The following is a 23,259-nucleotide window of genomic DNA, read 5'->3' as shown; positions in this document are numbered from 1 at the left end:
AACAACCTTTGCTTGCTTTTTGTTGTTCTGCTCTAGTTATTTTCTTTTTCCATTTGTCAAAACTACAGATTTTTTTCCATGTAACAAAAATTACTTTAAAATTATGAACAGCTATTCACAACTAATAACGTACGTCCTCTGTCTCTAATAATTTTCTGAAGATGTTTTTCTCTAAAATTTTAATTCCTTTTTAGAATAATTAATCTTATTTTTTTTACTTGTGCTGGAAAATACTAGCTGCTATGCAACTTCTTCCAGCATACCTTTCTTGTTTTGAGGCTGATGGTGTGACTAGCAGCATTTGTTAGTTTATATGTGTAGGGTTTTAATGCTTTCATTGCAAGGTAGTTGTAAGAAGATGAATTGTTAGAAGATGAAGTAGTCTAAGGAGCTTTAAAATCAGATGTTGAGGGGAAAAAGAAACCACCCTCCTCCATCTGATCTTAAAAATTGGAGCTTTCTTATGGCAATATGTTTTAGTGCTGGCACTTAGTGCTGGATTTGGTGTTGTGAAACTTTTATGAAACTTACACAAATGTTAAGAGGTACAAAGCTTTATCATTAAGAATGTTCACGCATGTGGAAATTATTACACGTTTTCATCCTGATTTCAGAAATTTAATTTATACAGTAAATACCTAGTTGTTAGATACATTAGATCAAAGAAGTCTACGTAATTGGCCGCTGACTCTCGTTTCATGATATTTGATCATGTGTAAAGAGAATGTATGAAAGTAGGTTGTCTGTCTTTTGTTCTTTTTAAAGCAGTTGGTGTTATGTGAAATATGTCTTGCTTGCAATTCAATGCTTCGCTAGTTTCAGCAGCCTAGGAAGAATGAATCTGGGAAGCAAAGCTATTCAGAATTTAAATGGACTCTAGACATATAGTGTATGTCTGCCTTTGGCCTCCTTGATTTAATAGATTTGCTGTTTATCATTTTCTACAAATGGAAACAGAGTTTTTCTTTTACATTCTTTGTTAGGTGTATCTGAACTTACATTTTGGGTTTGCTTTCTTCTTTTAAAACTCCTACAGTTACTGGCTTAATATTTTAATGAATGATGAGTGAGTCTGTAGCTGTGCGTTGGCAGTTCTGTCAGTTCCCAAGAGCTGGTTTAGAACAACCAGCTTGAATGACTTAAAGTTCATTGATATCTGTTGTCATACTAATAACGTTAGGAAAGCTTCATGTATTATTGAGTCATCTTGTGAAAGCTGTACGTGAAAATGGTGTTGTGAATCGTAAATTGCTGCTTAGTGCACATTAATATGGATTGATTCTGTTTGTTTTGTAATAAATAATTCATGTTTCCCAAATGGTTCTTATTTTTAATAGAAAAAAAAAATCCACTTGAACGCAGTAGACTGTATTTTTCAGCTCTCTCACTAGATGTACGTATCGCATGGTAGGAGTGGGCTGTCTGTTTCTCTAGCAACCTACTTTTTTTTTTTTTTTTTTTTTTTTTTTTTTTTGCAAGAGGGTTGTGTATTAAACTTCTAACACCAGTCTTACAGGAACCTTTAGTACTGGAGGGTTAGATTTGCTTTGCTTCAGCTGTCTCATACCTGTTGAGGAAACAATAGCATATGCTTCCGTCTCTGAAAGTGTTGGGAAATTGTGATTTATTATGGCCTTTCAAATAGAATGCACCTTGACTGAACTATGTATGCTAAATACAAAGATAACAAGATAACTAAGGTCAAATCTTGTCTTAAAACTTTAATATTTGGATAAATATTTCCTAAGCTACTTGTGCTGTTTACCTTGGAGTTCTTAAAGCAGTTACTTGCAACCCTTTATTTTTAGTATTGCTATAGCATTGGCATATCTTTCACGACGTAACGGGCTAAATGCTTCTGTTTACATAGTGCACATTACATGCATTTTCTGACTTCTAAAGTGCTGCTCTCTCTGGGAATATAGCAAATAGGTTAGCAGTTGGGAGTGAGAACTTGTGTCTAATTCTTTGTCTGCTAAGTTAGTTTAGCTATTTTAAAAGTAAGCTTTACCTTTAAAGAAAAAAAAAAGGAAAAAAGCTTGATTACAATGGCTATTGATGTAGTATATCTGGGCTGCGTGCTCTACTAAGACACATTTGTTTCTTTTATTGACAGCCAAGTTAATGCTTCTGTCAGAACCACACTATCATGTGTTACCAGGATGCATGAGATCAGCCTTGGTGAAATTGTCTTATATTACCTGTCGCATACAACTCAGTCTGACTTATTTGTGTGTCCCCCAGCCAGTCCTTACAAGCTAAGCATTTGGAAAAAAATTTTTGAGCTTAAAATATGTACGTGTTAGGAATAAAAAGCTCGCCAACCTCAGGTAATGCGTTTGGCTGCCCTTCCTGAAGAAGGAACATAGTCTGGTTTATTCCAAAGCTCAGGTAGCAGTATTTTATTTTTTTTTCTGATAATGATTTGTCCTCTCCTCTCCCGCACTGTGAATGGGAGCTTCACTTGGTGATAGCAGTTCCCTTAGCTATCGCAAAACCTTTGTAGGGACAAAATTAACAGATAGGCTTTTAGCTGGGTGTGGAAGTGGGTGGGAAGTGTTTTTACAGGGGTAACTTCCAGTAACTGTAATTCTCCAGTGTTTGTCCAGCAAGCACTGCTGCCCATTTGATAAATTAGGTGAAATTCAGTGTTGGCACATCATTTTGCATCATCTTATGTCATCTGTGTTGAGACAAAAGAGCCCTGGTCATGAGATAGCTGAGCTTGGCTGATGCTTGGCACTAGCGTAGTTAACTTTGCAGTAACAAAGTCCCTTGTTCTCTAACAAGGGTGCCAGTCAGAACCATTTAGCTATCACAAAGTTTTTGCTGCCTCAAAACCGTAGCCACAACATTACTTTAACTGCTGCCATTGGAACCAAGAGACTGGGATAAGATCTGCAGTTTTGCAGGTACCGCATGACTGTCCAGACACTGAATCATTAGTCTTATGATGTCCCTGAAAAACTAACTAGCTGGGTCATTAGACTTTATTGTGTCCAACGTTTCTATAAAGTTTCTCTCTGGGTGACCATCTTTCATGGACAAGTTCTTAATTACATGCGTATCTCTATAGAACCATTGAGGCCAAGGACACAAGGGAATTAAGAAAAGAGGTTGGGTACTTGCATGGCTAATGCTGTTTTCTGTCTTACAGAAGTTTTAAAAATCCTTTTTGCAGGGGAGCAAAGTTGGTGAGCTCATGCACTTCATATAGTATGTCAGTCTGTAACGTGGACTAGAACAAAATTTTCCTTTGAGTGAGTTATTCCATAATTTTTTTCATCATGAAGAAACCATGGATTCTTGGTATCTTTCTCCAAGACAGCTGTATCACTGGATGTAGCTGCAGATCAGTTGCTCTAGTATCATTTCTGCTGTAGTATAATTGGTGTCTGAGAGTGCTGACAAATCTAGGTCATTAAGCAAAAATATAATGAAGAATTTTGGGGTTCTTATGTGGGGAAATAAGCAGCAGGCTTTCAGGGTGTCCTGTATCTGATCATCTCGGTTGTAGTTAATGGAACATAGGAACAGAAGGAAGAATTGCGGTAGGGCAAAAATGGAATTACCAAGAACGTAGTGCGTTTTCTTTTTTTATCTGGAGAAATGAGCAGCAAGCCAAAACCACTGATTCTTTTGATCTTTTTTGCAGTCCCATTTATTATCTCTCTTTTAAAACAAACAGCTCACACCATGCCATGTTTTGATGGATGGACCACTCAGTGGATAAAGAATTGGCTGGATGGTCACACTCAAAGAGTTGTGGTCAACGGCTCAACGTCCAAGTGGAGAACGGTGACGAGTGGTGTTCCTCAGGGGTCGGTACTGGGACCAGTACTGTTCAACATCTTTGTCGGCGACATGGACAGTGGGATCGAGTGCACCCTCAGCAAGTTTGCCGACGACACCAAGCTGTGTGGTGTGGTCGACACGCTGGAGGGAAGGGATGCCATCCAGAGGGACCTTGACAGGCTGGAGAGGTGGGCCTGTGCGAACCTCATGAAGTTCAACAAGGCCAAGTGCAAGGTCCCGCACATGGGTCAGTGCAATCCCAAGCACGACTATAGGCTGGGCGAGGAATGGATTGAAAGCAGCCCCGAGGAGAAGGACTTGGGGATATTGATTGATGAGAAGCTCAACATGAGCCGGCAGTGTGCACTTGCAGCCCAGAAGGCCAACCTTGTCCTGGGCTGCATCACAGGCAGCGTGACCAGCAGGTCGAGGGAGGGGATCCTGCCCCTCTATTCTGCTCTTGTGAGACCCCACCTGGAGTACTGCGTCCAGCTCTGGGGGCCCCAGTACAGGAGAGACATGGAGCTGTTGGAGCGAGACCAGAGGAGGGCCACGTAAGCTGATCAGAGGGCTGGAGCACCTCTCCTATGAGGACAGGCTGAGAGAGTTGGGATTGTTCAGCCTGGAGAAGAGAAGGCTCCGGGGAGACCTAATTGTGGCTTACCAATACCTGAAACGGGCCTACAGGAAAGCTGGTGAGGGGCTGTTTATGAGGGAGTGTAGTGACAGGACAAGGGGGAATGGGTTCAAGCCGAAGGAGGGTCGATTTAGATTCGATGTTAGAAAGAAATTCTTTACTGTTAAGAGTGGTGAGGCACTGGCACAGGTTGCCCAGAGAGGCTGTGGAGGCCCCATCCCTGGCAGTGTTTAAGACCAGGTTGGATGGGGCTTTGGGCAACCTGGGCTAGTGCAGGGTGTCCCTGCCCGCAGCAGGGGGGTTGGAACTAGATGGGCTTTAAGGTCCCTTCCAACCCAAACCATTCTATGATTCTATGATAAGGCTGTGTTGGAGGATCCATCTGGTTGCAGCATGTTATTCGGGAAGCCCAGCAAAGCCAATGGGCTGGAGGAGATTCAACATTCTCATGATATAACACTGTACAGAAGCTCAAACTGCAGCAGATTTCTCACTCTTGAATTCTGTGCATACATACATATACGCATGTATGTATGGTTTTTAGTTAGCCATACTTCAGTCCTTTGGTAATCAGCTCAAATCTCAGAGTTTTTAAGCGTCATATCACAGAAAGATGATTTTTAGACTTACAGACCAATTTTTATTGGAAGGGACCCCAAATGTCACCTGCCCCCACCTCCTGCTCAGAGCAGGGCCAACCTGTGTCCCCTTGCTCGGAGCATCATCCAGGTGTATTCTCAAGGTCTGTGTGGTTGAAGTCACTGCACCTTCTCTGGGCATCTTGTTGCAGAGTTTAATTGCTCTCATTGGAAATTTTTTACTTCTGTCATGCTGGAATTTCCCTGGCTGCAACTTGTGGCTTTTTCTTCTGGCCCATTGCCTGTGCAAGAAGGGTCTGATTCTGTCTTCACTGAAACTGCCCACACACATGAGCAGGTTTGCATGTGTAATGTGCAAATACGATCTTATCCTCACTAACCTTTCCTCCTTTTGGTTTTCTTCTATTTGGCTAGCTCAGCTGTCACTTTGCTGAGGTCTGACAGGAATGTGTAGGAGGTTTATGAAATGAAATATTTTGTCATATGCTTTGTCTTTGACCTATTTTTGAAAAAGTTTTGAGAAGCACTGGAAATACGGGTGAAATTCCCCGTTCTCTCCTCAGAAGAGTAGTAGTATTGTACTACAGCTGCAGAGGAGGACATCGAATGTGTTGACTATTCTTTAGCTTATTTTCCTTTTTTTTTTTTTAATTTCAAATTAATGATCTAGAGAAATCTTCTTCAATCCTAACAGGGATCAGAAAGATTCTTATTGTGAACTGCCAGAACGCGTGTCTAAGAAATGCAGTAATACGTGATACATAAAAACATTTCAGATGTTTGAGTTGGGGCAGTTTTGTGCTGCTACAAGAGCAGTCAGCCGGAAACTTGGAGTTCTTCAATCCGTATTGAAGTTACTTCACATCAGCAAAATACTTCCCATGGGACTTTTTGAGGAGGGAGAGATGGAAAGGCTGAATTCCAAGTGCAGATTCAAGTGTTGCTTTTCATCTTGACAGTTTGGAGAGGTTTTACTTCATTTCTTGTCTCTGTTCTTATATATGGCCTTTATCCTTCCCTGCGAGTCTTTGGTTTACTGGTATACTGATGGCAAAACTCCTGTGTTTAAAGTAACTGTTAGAAACCTTTCCACAGTACTCTGGCATTAATTGTTCCTAGAATTTCAATGAAACGGGAAGACAATTTAATGAACTTGAATTTTGCATTAGCGATACCCTGCCTTATATGCTTATCTATTATCTGTCCATCTGGCAGCTCACATACTTGTTGGCAGAAGTGCTTTTATTTCCTTTCCTGAAAAATTCTGGCATTGAATGTATAAACAGGCAGCACTTTTTTCACTTATAATTCAGCATGAAATTCTGAACATTATTAGTTAATTAATATTAAATATGGTGAATTCTTGCTAGTGCAAGTATAACGTTCTGAATTGAAGCATATGGAGTGGTACCACCTCCTCACAGTGAGAAGCTGGCAGATTGAGATCCATCTGTCAGCTGACACACGCACCAGTGCACGTCTCTGAGTTTACGCTGAGGCAATGCAGACTGCCAAGAGAAACTGTGAGTGGAGCTGAGAGCACCTACAATCATGATATATTTCTGGGGAGGGCGAGTGGAAGAATTGCTTTCTCCTCCCCAACTCAGTAGATGCTTAAAAAATTTGCAGAATCTTTATTTGAAAATGTGTGCTGACTTTTGGTTGCAAAATTAGTTTAACAGCACACAGACTATGAACCCTGAGCTTACAAGTGTGGTTATTTGCAGCCTGTTGCTTTTTTGCTCATTCTACTCTTCCCCAGCTGTATACAGCCATACAGAAAACACGCTCCCTTGCTGAGGCAGAAGTTAAATTGCTCTTGACTTGAACCACTCTGATGTGATAGTATATTGTGCTGGGGAGGCAGTGTAACTTGCCTGCATCAGGAGTAGGAAAATACCTGGCAATATTGACGTATGTCAGAAATACCTGATGTTCACAGAGCTGCAAGAAACTAGGCTGACAAAACAACCCTGTTTCATATGGATCTACTGGGCTTTCAAGTGTACAGGTACATATTCATCAGGTAGCAACTCCTAAAGCTTTTAAACAGATTGTCTCATTTCATTTGGGGGCGTAGAAGTTTGTGGTGTGATCAGCCATGTAATGCATTCCCAAAAGACATCTGTAGAGGCTTTCAAAGTTAACTCTCCTGTTTAATGTTAACTCAAATGAAAAGTATTGTTTTCAGAATTGGCCAGAGAAACACGGACCTTCTGAAGTCTTTTTCTCAGTTTAGATAAAGTTTGAAATGGTGTTAGTTGAATTGGTTTTGAATATCCTCTTCCAAAACAATCTTTTGCAAATACTTTAGAGAAAGAAATAAATCCACAGGCTTATACAACTTCTCATAGTAATAACAGACAAAAGCCTGAGCTTGGAATTTCCTCCCCCACAAAGTGCATAAAGCTTATCAGTTTAATTTCGGTTTGGTCTGCAGAAAAACGTCTTGCATAAACTCCACATTAAGTTGAAACTTCTGTTTCTTGCATTTATTTTGTGATGCTTTGTGGCTTCCTCTTGTGCAAAAATGGCACTAATTAAAGTAATCCATAGTGTGACTGGGGAGGACTTGTCATAAACAGCAAACTGGCTAACTTAGCTGGGTGTTGTTCATTTTTAACAGAAGTTTTATATTTATGGCATGCCGTTCACAGAGAAAACTGCTGGCAAATGTTGCTATTACAACTGTATCTTTGGTGTAAATGTACGATCTTTTCCTCTTGTCACTTTTTAATTTCTAATGGTTGTATTATATGGGGGTAAAACGCAGTTTCTCTCTCTGCTGTCAGAAGCAGTAAAATGGCAAGCTGTCAGCTTGGTGCTCCCTGGAAATGCTGCCCCTCCACCTTGGAGGTGAAGGGGCTTTATTTATTTATTTTAAGGCATTCAGGTAATTATATTAACGCCGTATTGTACGAGGACAGTGGGCTTTTGGGAAAATTGCCTTACGTGTGAAAAAGTTGTGATTTGGTTCATAAATAAAAATGTGTTTTAAAGGCTTGTAAGCTAAGTAAACATAACTTACATACAACATCCTATTTGAAACTTAAATTCATCGCTAATACCTGGAGAAGCAGGTTAAAACACCCATTGATGTATTGTTTTGCCTGACTTATACCTGCTACGGTTTGTGCCTTTTAAGAAAGAATCTCTGCTAGTTGAAGGGGAGGAGGGGAATTGAGGCTTAATTATTTTTAATTTTTTAAGAGATAATTTCTGAAATAAGAGCCTAAAGAATTATTTTTTCAAGACTTATGTTGAAGGATCTGGTGAGTGACGCTGAACCTTGGACAGAAGAAGGAAGTAAAACCCATATATAAAACCCATGCTTAGGGGAGAGGTTTTCCATTGCCCTGTTATCTTTGGTCTGTCTTGCAGCTGTAACAGAAAATAAATCTGTGTCACGGCATTAGGCCGGGTCTGGCAGAGGCGAGGCTGCTGCGACTCCCTGCCCCAGGTCTGACCCATGGCAGGGCTGAGCCTGTGTTCCCAGGAGGGAAAAAGGTTTTCCTTGCCCAGAAAGAGTTAGAAATGGAATTTCTAAGCAGATAGGACAAATCGCAGATCAGACAATCCGAGTGTATGGACCAGCCATTGTTTATGTATGAGCGACTACTTGTATCCCCTTATCTCTCTATTTTCCCACACTTGTTCCTCCATGAGTCATCCAGATCCTTCCCTTACCCTGCCTTTGGTTCCTCCCGTAAACAACCCATAGAAAGTCTTGTGCCATGCCAAAACGCTCTTCCCTCCCATCCCATACCTGTCCCATACCCTCCCTGCCAAAGGTGCTCTGGCACTGGCTCCCCAGGATGGGTGTCACCCCTGGCCAGCGGGGCTGAGGCTCCCCTGGGACAGCAGTCCCTTCCTCCCAGTCCAGTATTTGGGTTGCCCCATCCGCCTTTGGGCTTCTGCCCCTCTGGGCTTGTGGGGATGGACCTGCGATGGGCTGAGGGCTCCTGGGCTGGACCTGGGAGTAGCCAGGCAGGGGGTGATTTGGGCTTCCCCTCCTTTGTGGGGGTGCAGAGGAGCTTTTTATCAGATACAATTTGTATTATAAACTGTATCAAGACTGAAATAGTCAATTTTTTTTTTTTGCCTTTGTATAGTTGGCATTAATTTTAATACTGGATTTTTTTGAGTTTTTAATATGTTAACAAGTATCAACCTTTTTTGTGAAGGGTTTATTTGATTAAAAAATCTGTCCTGCTTTCCTTTTGCAATTAATTTTGCCCACAAAAGTCTTATTTGTCATCCATAAAATAAATATACTTTGTCAGAGAATATATTTGTCCTGTTACTAATTCACTTGATTTATTTCTGATATTATAGATTGCCCCTATATTACGAGAATACTTTCCAATTTGACTTCTGGTCTCCAGTGAGCAAAAGAAACGGCTTTTTCTAATACCTGCTTTCCTATTGGAAATTAAATTTTCTGGATGGGCGGTCGTAAAAGCTCATGCCAATGAAATGGTGGTCGGTAATAGATGATTTTTTCACGTGAGGTATATTAGCAGTCAGACGATGGATCTGCAGGAACTTGAAGGTGACAGAAGGGAGCCAATTTCTTTAAAAATATATCCTTGGAGACTGATAAAGTGAAATGCAGTTGTGTAAGATCTAATTTATCAAAGAATGAAATGTTTCTGCAAGATTATTTGCTTTCACTTTTCTATATTTTTGTTGCTTTGGGAGTTGCTAATTGTCTTCAATTTTTTTTTTTCTTCTTAGTAAAACGCTTCAGAGAACCAAAGCATGAAAGACGTCCCTGGAGGATATGGTATGTTTCTGCATGTTTTATTCTTAATTTTTTTGTTTCTTGTGTGTTTTAGAATTGAAGGAATTATTGTTTGCATATGTTGACTGAAAAAAAAGAAAAGTGATGACAAGAAATTGGTGACTGACAATGAGGAACAAAAAAAGTTACCAAAATATATGAGTCAACGAAGAGTTATCTTCTGTGTGTTTCCCTGTTAGTCCTTCCTTACTAAATGCTTCCAGGAATCTCTACAAAGATGTGCATTTAGACATAAAGCTTCCGGTTGTGCTTCCTCCTGAAGATGGGAACTCACAATTGCCCTAAGATATATCTGAACATCTACAAACTTACATAAGCTTACAAGAAGCTCTCAGCTGGGCTTAAAAAAAATTCCATGTTCTGTAGCTATCCTACTACATATAAGATAGAAAACAGTATGGTAAAAGATATAAATACATAAGCCATAAAAGAATACAATGTATAAAAAGTATATTTTTATTACTTTTAAAAAGTTGTTGGATTGTAGCTATGCCAGCATAACACATACTAGTTTTGAGGCTAGTGTAAATGTTGAGCCGTCATTCTAGTTGTTGAAGACTTCAGTGGTTTAAATTCGTCTCGTACAATGCTGTTTTTCAAAACTAAATCTGACCTTTATTTTATTGAAAAAATAAATACAAAATCTTTGTGTACTACAGCCTACCTCAGCCTGAAATTCTGAGTAGTGCAGTGATAGCCCTTAATTTTTAAGCAAAGAATCTTGTTCTGGGACTTAAGTATTGTTATTTATAGCATGGTGTACTGATTAGATAAACAACTTACTGGCTTCCTGCCTCATCACTAACACTGCGTTCTATGTCATGCAATGAATGCAAGAGAATGAAGTTTAAGACAAAGTTGTCAGGGAGGGGAGATGAAGTCAGGCATAAAATGCGGTTTGGATTGGTAATGGTGTTTGGATCTTTTTAGACATAGAATGAACAGGCTAAATGGGTGTCGGTCTGTATAAAGAACAAATTCTTGCCTACGGAATTCTTTTGACAGAATTCCTCTATTTAACAATTAATAAAACATCCACTGGAAGATTTGGTTTTGTGTAAAGGATGATAAAAGAATGGTAAGGGCTGGAGTCAATACTGTACCAAAGTAGTGTTTTTATGTTTTCCTGTAAGTAACAAACTATTTTCTCTCCGTCATCTGCTTTGGACACAATGCTTTCAAGGTTGTAATTCTCTTGCAGTGTGGTCTAAGCTGTTGTACTACAGATAAAATTCAGTGAGACCACTTCATGCTTTCAGGTGAAAAATATGTTGGCTTTTTAGCAAAATACTATAGATAAAGGACTCATTAGCCAGCTATTAAATTGTTCACCAACAAGCACACAATGAGGATTTTATTTTTGTCTGTGCCATAAACTTGCTAAAACTGCATAAACATAAAAGGAGTGAAATATCTAGTGAGGCTGGGATACTCATTGTTTACAGGAGGTTATTAAAGACTTAGCTAGGTTTAGTGAGGATTAGCTCTTGGATAATGCAAATGATACCAAGAGGATATCTCTAGACTTTAGATTTACAGTGGTAAGATTTCAAGTTAGTATGATTTGGTTTATTGTTAGCAATATTCAAGAAAAAAAAGGGGCAGAATTTAAAATGGAACATTGTTAAATAAGCTAGATACCATGACACTTTATCATTCTGCTGTTCTCACTTGAAGAAAAAATGAATAATTGAGATGGAATTTTAATTAAAATAAATTTGCAATGTCTGACTGTGGTGTAAACAGTTTTGTGTCTTAAAAATTGTTTTTACTCCATACAGGTTTTTAGATACTTCCAAGCAAGCCATAGGGATGTTGTTCATCCACTTCGCAAATGTCTATTTATCAGACCTTACAGAAGAAGACCCTTGTTCACTGTGAGTGTTTAATTTCAGAATAATTGATCTTTATGGAAGTTCTCAGTTGAGGTTGGTGGTATACATGGACAATAATGCAAAATAAGGCTGAGAAACCAGTTTTCATTGTAAAAATCAGTCACTTTCAAAAACCTGTGATTTAAGCTTAGTTAATCAAGGATCAGAGTTCTGCTCTTTAATTCATGGCTGGCAGGACCTGGGAAAGGTTTCTTGGTTTGTTTTTTTTTTTTTTCTGGGCTGTATATAGATGTTTTAGACCAAGGGTAAACTCTTGCTACTTCTTAATGAATGAGGGCTTAGGATGCACGTTGTAATATGAGGCTGTTTACCAAAGGAGGTGCTAGGGACCAAAGGAAATGAATATAAAGTTGCGCACGCTGACCTCCAACTGCACTGTTCACTGCAGCAAGGCTTTAATGTAAAGTCAGGTTGGTTTCAGGGGTATTTAGCAAAAATCATTCAGGCTTCTGCTTTCTTCTAAAACTTACATTAACTACTGCAGTATTATTTTCATTTTGTTAAAAGCAGGAAATCTTGCTCGGTACCCAGGCAGTTAGTACAAAAATTAATTTTGCAATGTCACGCTTGGAGCAGTGTGACTAAGTAGATAAGCATTTCACTGTAGTATATTAAACCTGAAGATTTTATGACTAGGAGCCCGTCAGGCTCTTTACAGGAGCTTCTGAGAAAATGGTAATTCTTTGGGTTTGTTCTTGATAGGGCTCATGCTCAAAGAAGCTTACAGATTCCTGGTAACAGAAACTGTGAAATTACTTTTAAAAGCCTAGTAATTTGCCCTTTAAAACCAATCCAGTTCCTTCGATGGCATCTGCTCACTGTTGTCCTTTGGTAAACAAAGGAGCTACACAGCTCAAGGAATACGCTTGTGTTGCTTCACAAGCCTGTTTTATTTCCCTTATTCCTCTTCGGCTTCTTTTGTGTTCCTACATGCTATAAATGCGTACTAAAACACCGTTTCTCTCTTCCCACCACAAAGTGTTTTGGTAGGGAAAATAAATGTATTTTAACACACTGTAACTGTAAACTTTAAGTTATAATTATGACAGTTTCAATAATACCAGGTGTCATTGTAGGATTTTCCTTGTTTACTGATTTAAGAATTTCCTGATAGATGTAAAAACTGGCAGGTGCAAATTGTCTTCATTCCATTTTTATATATTAAAGTATAAATTCAAGTAAGCTAACCAAAACATGTCTAAAACTGTCAGTGTTTAAAGCTAAAGCGCAATAGTTTATTACAATATTTTAAAATTAAAAATAACTGTGCTGTGTACTGAGTTTTCAAAATAAAAGCTTTACTGACGTTTTAATATAGTCTGCATAACTTTATTTTCAAATACCACTTTTCGTGTAACGTGACACAAAATAAGTAAGAGAGTGAGACCTGTTGTTCACTGTTCTCAGGATAACAAAAATTACAATGTGGAGCTGTATAATTTCTTGGACAAAGGTGCAGGTCCTCCTTGTTAGCAGAAAAAATAGCATGTAGCATTAACCAAAGCCACTTGTGCTTTCTTGGGAAAACTATATCTTAAGCATGCGAGTGGGTCAAAATTAGTGAGTAAAAGCAACGTTTCTGGCTGTGACTTCGATAATAATTTTACTCAGCGAATTCAAACATGGATGGTTTTCTGCTCTTTCCTATTTTGTAGCTTGTGAGTTATTTTCAGAACAAAACCAGAAAATGTAGTTCGAGAAAATATTGTGGTTCAAAGCTTGGAAATAACTACAATTGGAAGTTGCCATTTGTTAATTTGGGAATGTAGTGCTGTAATTCAGGCAGGTGTGTGATAATATCAAAGCTGATAAAACATCTGTTAAAACACCTCGACAGATGGGTTGCTGTTTGAAGAATTTTAAATAGACAAAGCAAACGGCGCTTTTCTGTAGTGCAGGGTACTCAGCTGGCTGTGTGCGGCACACTGGGAAGTTTGTGCTTTTACTCGCTGAACTCTCAGCCAAGTGCATTTATCTGATAGTAGCAGCGACTTGTTTTGGTTTCGTGCCGGTGCAGCGGTTACCTGCGAGCAAGGTTAACGCAATGCATTGCAGAATGAGCGTGTTGCCTATATGTAGTGAGCCTGATGTGCTTGGGAATATCAGGCATGCTTGGCCTGCGCTGTGAGCTGTAATTTGATGTGAAATAGGTGTTGGCACATCTCTTCTCCCTGCTCCTGACGGCTGCCTGCCTGCTATAGACTTAGAGCAGCCCCTTGTGGCCTTAGAACGACTTGTGTACACTTGAAATTGCTGAGTTTCCTCTGCCAAACGCTAAACCTTGATGTTAATGTTTTTCTAATACGAAGTTCATTAAAACTCTGATTTGACACACAATTATTAGAAAATAACTATTTTTTAGAAAGTTTATGGGTAAGTCTTGGCTGAAGCAAGGCATGTCTGCTTCATTTTATTTTTGAGCTGCTCTTGAATGGGATTTTGAGGGTCAGGACAGCTCCTCCTTTACTGTTTTGAATGCACATATTCTGTCTTTGCTTTCCACTTTCTGATACTATTTTTTCCACATGGATTTGTCTCCATAGCCAGCAGATGCCAGAAGCTGCTCTTGAAGCAATAAAATTAGTAGTGCAGCAGTTGTGTGTCTGTTGAGGGCTGGTTTGGTTGTTAGTTTTTTGTTTTTGTTTTTCTGGGAAGGCTTGTTCCTGTTTACTTCAAATGTTTATTGGACAAGAACTGAAGTGCAAGAAAGTTAATCTTTTTTCTTCTTTTTTTTTTCTAACACCAAGCGAAAATTTGGCCTAGATACTGACTGTACGCTCTGGGCATGGTATTCCACTGCTCATTGCTCCTTGTTGAGGCTAGGAGGGGGCTCCCTTGAGCAAGAAAAACTGTCTAGCTGTGGTGTCTTTCCCCCTCAGAATGAAAGTGGTTTGGGTTGGATATTTTACCTTCAAATTCCCTGAGGTGTCTTTAAGGTAACTTCTCTTCTTATTCCTTTTCCTTTTCCTCCCTTGGTCTTATTCAAATACCAGCTTTCAATGCAGAATGAACTGAGAGATGGTAAAAAGGAAATCTGGGTTTGTTTTAAAGGAGTAAAATGAATGTTGGAGTTTATATAGAATATGCGCATGCACACACCAGAGTTAATGAAAATAGAAGTTGGAGCTTAACTTTAAGGATGGAAACAAAGCATTGAGACTTTTCTAAAAGTATTTACATTTTAGGTTAACTATGTAATTACAGAAATGGGTAAATGATTATTCTCAATACTCTGGCTTCTCAACATAGATACAGATCTTTTATCAATCGTGGTGTTAAAATACAGTAAACTTGTAGAAAATGGACCCTTGTTCCTTGTTTTCTTTTACTTTTTTCCTTTCAGGTACCTTATCAACTTCTTGTTAGATGCCACATTAGGAATGCTGTTAATCTACGTTGGTATACGTGCAGTCAGCAGCATTGTGGAATGGCAGCAGTGGGAGACCCTTCGCTTTGGTGAATATGGTAAATGTTTCTGTTCTTGCACTGAAATTATTTTCAGGATAGAATCTCAGAATATTTCAGCTAGTGGTTGACTGATTTTAAAATCATTATACAATGATTATAGTGGTCATTTTAATATTTCACTTGTCACAAGGGTTCTTCTAAGCTCTGTATCTTGGCATGCACCTTCTATGTTAGAAAGCTTAACACGTCTCTAAGCATTTAGTGAGTTTGGAACAACTGCTTGAATATTTGTTTTTTAGGAGTGATTGAACAAATTACAGTACTGGCTAATCTCATGGAAAAAATAACAGCATGATAAATTTACTCTGAAGCACTTAAATAAATGATAGCTGGAAGGTCATTTCCTATTAAAGCTTTCACTGAACCACATGCCATTGTCTGAAGATATGGGCTAAGAGTTCTGCCAGCCCTCTTTAAAGTAAACAACCACATACCTTCAGTGAAGAGAACGGCAAGATGGCCTGTGCTTTTCCTCAAGTAATGATCACTCAAACTCCTGAATGTAGAGCTTGTATCATTTGATGAAAAATGCATACGTCTTTCTTACGGGTTGAGGGACAGACTAGTGAAATCACTTTTGCGTGAAGTTGTGGGGTTTATCTTCCATTACATTAGCCACAGAAGTCCACAACTTTCAGATTGTTTAGTCGGGCTGGTTGGGAATGGAAGTTCTGTACAGATGCTAAAAATTACATCTGAAGCTCCTTGAGATAAGAATGGGGGGAGAAGTTGCCTTATGAGAGAGCTGTGGCTCTTCATCAGGAAAAAAAACAACCCTATGGTTTGGGGGGAAAAAACCCCTTAAAATAATGTTTGCCTAGGAAAGCAAAAGCTTTCATAGCAGTTTCATAATTACTATTGGTAGGTTTTTGGTTGTGTAGATTTCTTGGTTTTTAATGACCCTAAGTGGCTGACAGAAGTAAGAATAAATAAATAAATAAAGGCCTTGCCAAGATGAAGTACTTTAAAGCAAATAAATTAATGCTATTTGACTTAATTGTAAACTTCCCAAGCTTTTAATGTCAGAGGATTAAAATTGAGATGATGACAAGCATCTATCTAAAGTGAAATAACTGCCTGTACCATTAGGGCATTTTTTTAGATTTATGCAGATTTAATGTATATTTTAGGGTACAGTTTATGACCATTTAAGCTGTTTAAAACAGCACTGCCACAACCCTGTTTATCTGCTTTTTTCCCCCATATGCCATGGTCCAGTATTTCCACTCTTTTCCTTGGCCTGGTGCACATCTGACTCTTCAGGGAACTGATTCAGAGAGCTAAACCATCAGAAAATTCACTGTATGTAGAAAAGTAAATAATTTCTCCAGATCAGAGCCCAGACTTGGGTCTCTGAGGGATTAGGCAAGCACCAATGCCCAGGGAAGGAAAAAAGGCAAGGAAAGAGCTGAGACATTGCCAACCTACACCTTCTGACTGAGCTTTGAGACTTATTGCCCAAAGTCCCTTCTTCTGATTGTTGATTTGGCTTGAAGCCATTTAAAGATGTTTGAACAGCTTTCAGCTCATATAAAATTGGCTTTCCACTCAGATACACCAAAGTTTTTTGCTCTGTTACAATTACAGGTAGGTACGTGTAATCATGTCAAATACTAGACTTTATTTCTTCCTAATAGCATTCTGGTTTTTCTTGTGTAATTTGTTCTCCTCTCCCAGTTTAATGTCGTTATAACAATAAGCAGTCTGTGTGGATGGGAAGATGGGGGGAGTATGTTCACTCTCCTGAAATTTGTCTGTCTCTCTTACTGGCTTCTAAAATGAACATGGTTTTATTGTAGTTAGTTATGAGGCATCTGTGACTGCAGTGGCTAAGCTCTTAAAATCAACAAATGAACTTGTTACTTGTGTTCTGCTGCAGAGGTGGGCTGAGACTGATCTATTATTGTCATTTTGAGTTAGGACATCTGAAATACTGAAACTTGTTTATCAAGTATTTCTTCTCTATGTGTATATAAGCGGTATATGAAATTATATAATTCCACTTTAGTTGTTCTTTTCAATACCGGATTATTTTATTGGTGACTAACTTTCATTTCTGTATCTTCACTAATGTACTGTCCTGACCTTAGTGTGTTGGGTTTTTTAATCGAGTTATCATAAGGACTATTAAAAAACATATTGTAAGTCTGTGTTTCTATTAATTATGTGGGAGAAGCTTCTGTTATAAAAAGAACTAGATAGCAGATGGAAAGTTGTTAGTAGTGGCTATGCAGTAAGGTTAGACCCCATGGAAGAAATGTGTCTAAAATGACAAGTTGCACTGGATTGCTTACTGCCCTCTTCTGTTAAGTACTACTGCGGCTTCTGAAGTGAAAACCCTTGTATCGCCCTTTTATTTAAAAGTTTTCACTTTGGCCCCAAGAAAACTCGTCTTATTTTTCATAAGATTCTTTAAAATAATTAAACTAAGTAGGGTGGAAGAGGGGACTAAAATGCAGTCCTGTGGGCTTACAGGTGTGTTTAGACTTAATATTTTGAAGTTAAATATGGGTGTTTAGCATAGATGGATGGCAAGGTGTCTGCTTATTGAAAGGTATCAGAGACTTGTGGCATTTTATCTGGTGTAGTAAAGTCAGGTGCTCAGCTTGGAGATCAGTGTGATTTCACTTTGTTTGCAAGTGTGGGAAAACAAACAAGAGTCCCCCGCAAAAAAAACCCAACTCTCCTCTTGTGATTGAGCAATGTTGTTTGTGTTTCTAAAGCCTAAATAATCATTTGTCTCAAGTTAATTCTCACTGTGAGCTCATTTCCCTTCTTAGCTCTATTACTTGATCCCTGGTGATTCATTACTTGAAGCTGTCACAAAAATAGCAGTGTCCTGCTGGTTTTAAAAGCCTCTTCTTTATATGGAGGATAGTTTTTAAGCATAAACGCCTCAAGGAAAGAATGGATACCAAAATATCAGTATTCATAAATGGTTACTGTGTGTACAGCAAAACAGGACTGCACACTGATTTACAAACAAAATAGCATGAGCTCCCTCAAGGGCTTTTTTATGTCAGCATTTTTAAGTTTATTAGATTTGTCTTCATATTTCCAGTTTTGTATTTTCAGATTCATTACCTCAGCAGCTGGATTTTAATAGAAGTGCAGAATCAGTTAATACATCTGAGTATGTAAAGAGGAGAAAAGCAGTCATGACCTGTACTGAAAAGAATGTTCCCTGCGTTCTCCTTCCCTTCTTGTCTTAGGCTACTTTAGCTGCTGCGAGTAGAAAACAGGTGACTAAATCGCTCTTGGTGACAATGAACTCCGTTGGCGACTAAATCATGCTGTGATCTCTTTGCTTGTTCCTGCAAGTAACTTCAAAGTTCTAATTTGAGTTTGTGTACTCAGTCTTTGAACATACAAATGTCCTGAATACTCTTGGCAATAACTCCTGGATGCGGTGATGGTATTAACTTCTACTTTTTCCCTTGAATTGTATAGTTTATAAAATCATAGAAAAAACGTGGTTGGAAAGGATCTCCAGAGGTCACATAATCCAACCTCTTGCGCAAAGCAGGGTTAACTTCAAAGCTAAAGCAGCTTGTTCGGTGTGTGGTCCAGTCCAGTTTTTAATTTATCCATGGTTTGAGATTTAAGAGCCCCTTTGAACAACCTACTGCAGTGCTTAACCGCTCTCATTGTGAAAGCTTTTTTGTTTTATGTCAGAACTTTACGTCCACCCATCCAGTCTGTATCTCCTCAACTTTTCTACAAGGATGCCATTGGGAGACTGTCAAAAGTGTTGGTAAATTCAAAGTAGACAGCATCCCTGTTCTCCCTGTGCACACAAAAATCCTCAAGTAGAATTGAATATACACAGCTTGTAACTTCAGTCATGTATCAAAAAAAACCCCAAACGCAAAAACCAGTGCCCCCCTGCCTCTCCCTGCCCCCAAACATTATGGAACAAAACATTAATTGGTCATAGTGCACAACATTCTCAATACAAGAGTTTCACAATTTTTGGACATACAAAATGTCATGTGACAGAGATGGAATAGATGCAGAATTGCTATAGCTGTCTTGCTTTTAGGAGCTAAATACAGATTGGAAAAGAGCTAGAATAAACTGGCAAAGCTTCAATGGTAAGTCTGTAGCTACAGATAGATTTTTTTTTTTTTATTTTTTTTGATATTCGCTAGTTAATGAAGAAAACTAGAGAACGCTAATAAAAATGTGGGGTATAGAAATTAATTGCCAAAATTTGTCACAAATCTAATTCTGGCCTTGTATCTTCAGAAGAATCACAGTTGCTCAACTTTGAATTACTGATGTTTCCCCTTTCAAATTTTCTAACTTTTTTTTAACAACAGAAGCCATAAACTACAGTATATAATTGTAAAACTTGAGCATTTTAACCATTTTCCTCTTGAACTATTAAGTGTCGATCACTAGCTCTTACTGTAAAACTTGTTTAGGAAGTTTTCTTTGTTTTGGACTGCAGTCTGATTGATGTTTCTCTTTGTAGCATTTAAGCAGCAAACAGTAAGTCTCAAGACTACTACCAAGTATTAATACTGAAAGCCTTTCAGAAATGTTCCAGAAAAGGAAGTTGCAACTATCCATTATGCATTACAAATACATAAAGGCATCTGAATTTCCATTGCCCACTGTTCATCCCCACGCTAAAAGTTTTAAGCTGCCTCTGAAGATGTTGCAGAGGGTATTGTGAAGACTGAAGAGCCAACACCCCCTCCAAAACTTCCTTTTGGTTTTCAGTGAAGCGCTGCTTTACGCTCACCTGCAAAGCTGTTAGGCTTACCAGTCCTCTTTTTTCCCTTTCTCTCCTTGCTTTCATAGAGTACAATAGTCTATATAAGTTCTCATGTACAAATATTTGTGGTCTTCATTCTGTCCTGGCAGATAACTTAATGCACTCAGGTTTTCACTCTGCCACAGTGGGGTGCAGCAGAATTTCAAACTCTTTCAGATTGAAACTAAAATGTGATCTTAATTTTTTGTTCAATTACATTTTTCATAGCAGCGCTTGCACCTGTTGCTTCAGTTGTGATTGGTTAGTTATGGTGACTAATTTTGTAGACAGGAAAAATATGTTTAAGGTAGCCTAGGGAGAATGACAGAAATCATCACATTTCTACTTAGACTGAAGGGAAATAGGTTTTTTCCCTGGCTATGTTTCCCTTAAGTTTTCCCTTTTCAGAAGCTTAATACTTCATGACTGAAGGTCAGAAATAACAATTTGATGAGCAACAAATGTAATGCAACTATATCTGTCTTGCTTTCATCAGATTATGTAAATCAGTGAGTGTATCACCAGGTACTGCTGAATCGGATAAAGTCCTGTTGTTATAATCAGTTTCGAACTGATACTTTTTGAAAGTTGGGGTGAGGCTGAGGGAGGGGAAGGAGCAGCACTAAAGAAATAGGAGAAGGCCCTTTAAGAGGATATAGCTGCCCTGCCTCTTCTAATACTGCTTTTCTAAAATGTTTACTGTGAAGTGAAATCAACCCTATGCATATGTTGAACCTTTCTCCTTTCTTGCAGGTGACCCACTGCAGTGCAGTGCTTGGGTGGGCCAGTGTGCCCTGTACATAATGATTATGACATTTGAGAAAACCATCATCATTATAGTGCTTCTTATACCTCAGTGGAAAGAGGTTGGTATTTTTACAGCATTTTACAGACAAATGAATTTCGGGTGGAAGCTGTAAAGCAGTAGATTTCTTATAGTGTTTATTGGTTTGGCTCAAGCATCATAACAGTCTACATGCCGTTTAACTCTGTGGTAGTGGTATGTTCTTCCAGTTTGATTAGGATACTGCTAATTAGGCTTTCTGGCATCCATTGCCAGGAATACCCTGTCATATTTTGGAGATTTATTTTTATATATTGCAATATATATAATTTTATTCTATCTCCTTGTCTGAGTGCTCTTGAAGCTACTAAGTGGTTCTTCCTTTTCTTAATTCTTTAATCCTTATTTAAGCTATTTTGTATTGCTTCTTGTAGTATTTTAAAGAATTTTCTTTGCCTGACCTTGCTGATAGATGTAAACTGTAGAATTTTTAGAAATTTGGCAATGGATTAGTGAAGCCATTGCTGATGACTGGCTAAATATTTACTTTGATAGAATCTGTGCAACGTAATATTCAAAGTAATGGTGTGTGATGTTATAGCCCATTAAAACCAGTTTGTCCCTATTGTATGCTCTGGACTACTTTGGGAACTGTCTTCTCTTTACTGTGTATTTTGTAAAACTCTGCTCTGTTTAAATTTCCTAAAGATGGAACTTTAAGCATGTTCCTGGGGAGCATGCAGCTCTAAAATGTTCAAGATGATTCTAACGCAGCTCTTCAGCCTTCTGTAAACAAAAATGACAGAGATAAGTTTCTTGCCAGCCCCACTTATCTGTGGTAATTTATAAGCTAAGTACTTTCCTTTTCTACAGAGCTGTCCTTTTTTGGTTCATATGAATTATTTCTGTAGCGTTAGCTAGTACATGAACAATTGCACTTAATAATCCAGTTATGTGCACATGCTGCCATGATCTGACCTTAATTCTTTTCTTTTCACAGGTAGCTTTATTGAATCCTATAGAGAACCCCCAGTTGGAGCTGGCTATCGTCATGCTGATAGTTCCCTTCTTTGTTAATGTTAGTACGACTTGCACGCTTCTGTGAGATGTTTACTTGGGTATCTTCCTGCCATGTGTTAATTAATGTTAGTCCTTAATGCACAGTGTACCTTGACACTTAAATTAATTTTTAAAGAGGAAGGGTGTTAAAGAATGGATGAAATGTCTGGATATGTAGATTTTTACAAAGCTGAAATCCATATTGAGCTAAGTAACCAGGCTGAGGGAAGGTGCAGAAATACCTCATAGGCCTCTTTGGCCTGATGACTTCAGTAGATGGAACATAATACTGAAATACAGACATAGAGATTATAAAATTACAATGAAATTTGCTTTAGGAAACAGTTGGTCTAAGGATAGCTGTACTGTGAAGTGTCCTGTGTCTGACCATAGCTAATAGTGGCTGGCCTATCATGGAGCAGAGGAAAAGGGCAAGTGTGCAATCATCCTTCCCAAAGTATACTCCTCCAGCAATCTGGGATTTAGGGACTGGAGCCAGAGACGGTGGGTGTCCTTGCATTTAATAACTGCTGGTGATTTTTTTTTTTCCTCTTTCATTAATTTGTTCAAGCATGGATTTTATCCTTTGAGAACCAAAAGTCTGTTGCACTAAGATGTCTGCCTAAACCGTTCACATTTCTACATGAAGAATTAATATATGATCACTCTGAATAGCAGCTGCTTTTCTTATTTTCTTCTCTTCTACAAAGGAACAAAGTAGCTGTGTTCTAGAGCATTCATGCAATGTGTAATAAGCCATGTGACTGTATGCCTGTACAAGATTTTACCTGTTTGGCCAATTCAGAATTATTGTCAAGTTTTCCTAATTCTGTCCAAATACTGACTGAGAGAACATATGCTACCCTGAGGAAAACTGAACTGTCACTTCCCCCTCTCTTTAACAGGCATTAATGTTCTGGGTAGTAGATAATTTTCTTATGAAGAAAGGGAAGACAAAAGCTAAACTTGAAGAAAAGGAAGCAGGACAAGATTCAAGAAATGGAAGTAAAGTCCGATACAGGAGAGCAGCATCACATGAAGAGTCAGAGTCAGAAGTATGTAGAGTTAATTATTGCAATTAATGCAATGTCAATCCAGTTCATCCCTCATGCCATTAATTTCATTGTAACACTGTCAACGTAGTTTTGATTTTCTTTGCATGTACCTCTATCAGTAATTCCTAGCATTTGCAGTTGCAAACCAGTTAAGAAAAACAGCATTGTTGCACCACTCCAGGTAGGCAATTTCCTTCCAGATCGGCAGGAAGATATAATAATATAATGAAATATCACAGGTGAACTGTATTACAAGTGCTTCTAGAAAAAAAAATGGAATACCAAACTAATAGACAATTCTAATTCAAAGAGAGGTTAATAGCTTAAAGTGGGAGGAAGCTGGTGGAGGCAACAGGCCTGATTTTGGAGAAGTATTTACATCCTTGCTGTAGCATAATTTT

General features: G+C 38.6%; 1 protein-coding gene across 1 annotated transcript in view; it reads left to right on the top strand.

Moving 5' to 3' along the window:
* The window catches only part of LOC129211378 (musculoskeletal embryonic nuclear protein 1), a 44,264-nt gene that overhangs the window by 9,003 nt on the left and 12,002 nt on the right, over positions 1-23,259 (top strand). The window contains exons 2-7 of the mRNA XM_054838406.1: positions 9,769-9,817; positions 11,617-11,712; positions 15,074-15,195; positions 20,714-20,826; positions 21,745-21,822; positions 22,709-22,858. Coding sequence (XP_054694381.1) covers positions 9,769-9,817; positions 11,617-11,712; positions 15,074-15,195; positions 20,714-20,826; positions 21,745-21,822; positions 22,709-22,858 — 608 coding nt within the window. The remainder of the gene's footprint in view (positions 1-9,768; positions 9,818-11,616; positions 11,713-15,073; positions 15,196-20,713; positions 20,827-21,744; positions 21,823-22,708; positions 22,859-23,259) is intronic.

Source organism: Grus americana, chromosome 11 (assembly GCF_028858705.1).
Source record: "Grus americana isolate bGruAme1 chromosome 11, bGruAme1.mat, whole genome shotgun sequence".
In the NCBI taxonomy this organism is placed as follows: Eukaryota; Metazoa; Chordata; class Aves; order Gruiformes; family Gruidae; genus Grus; species Grus americana.
Note: the sequence above shows the minus strand (reverse complement) of the source record. Positions and strands in the feature narration are given on the sequence as shown.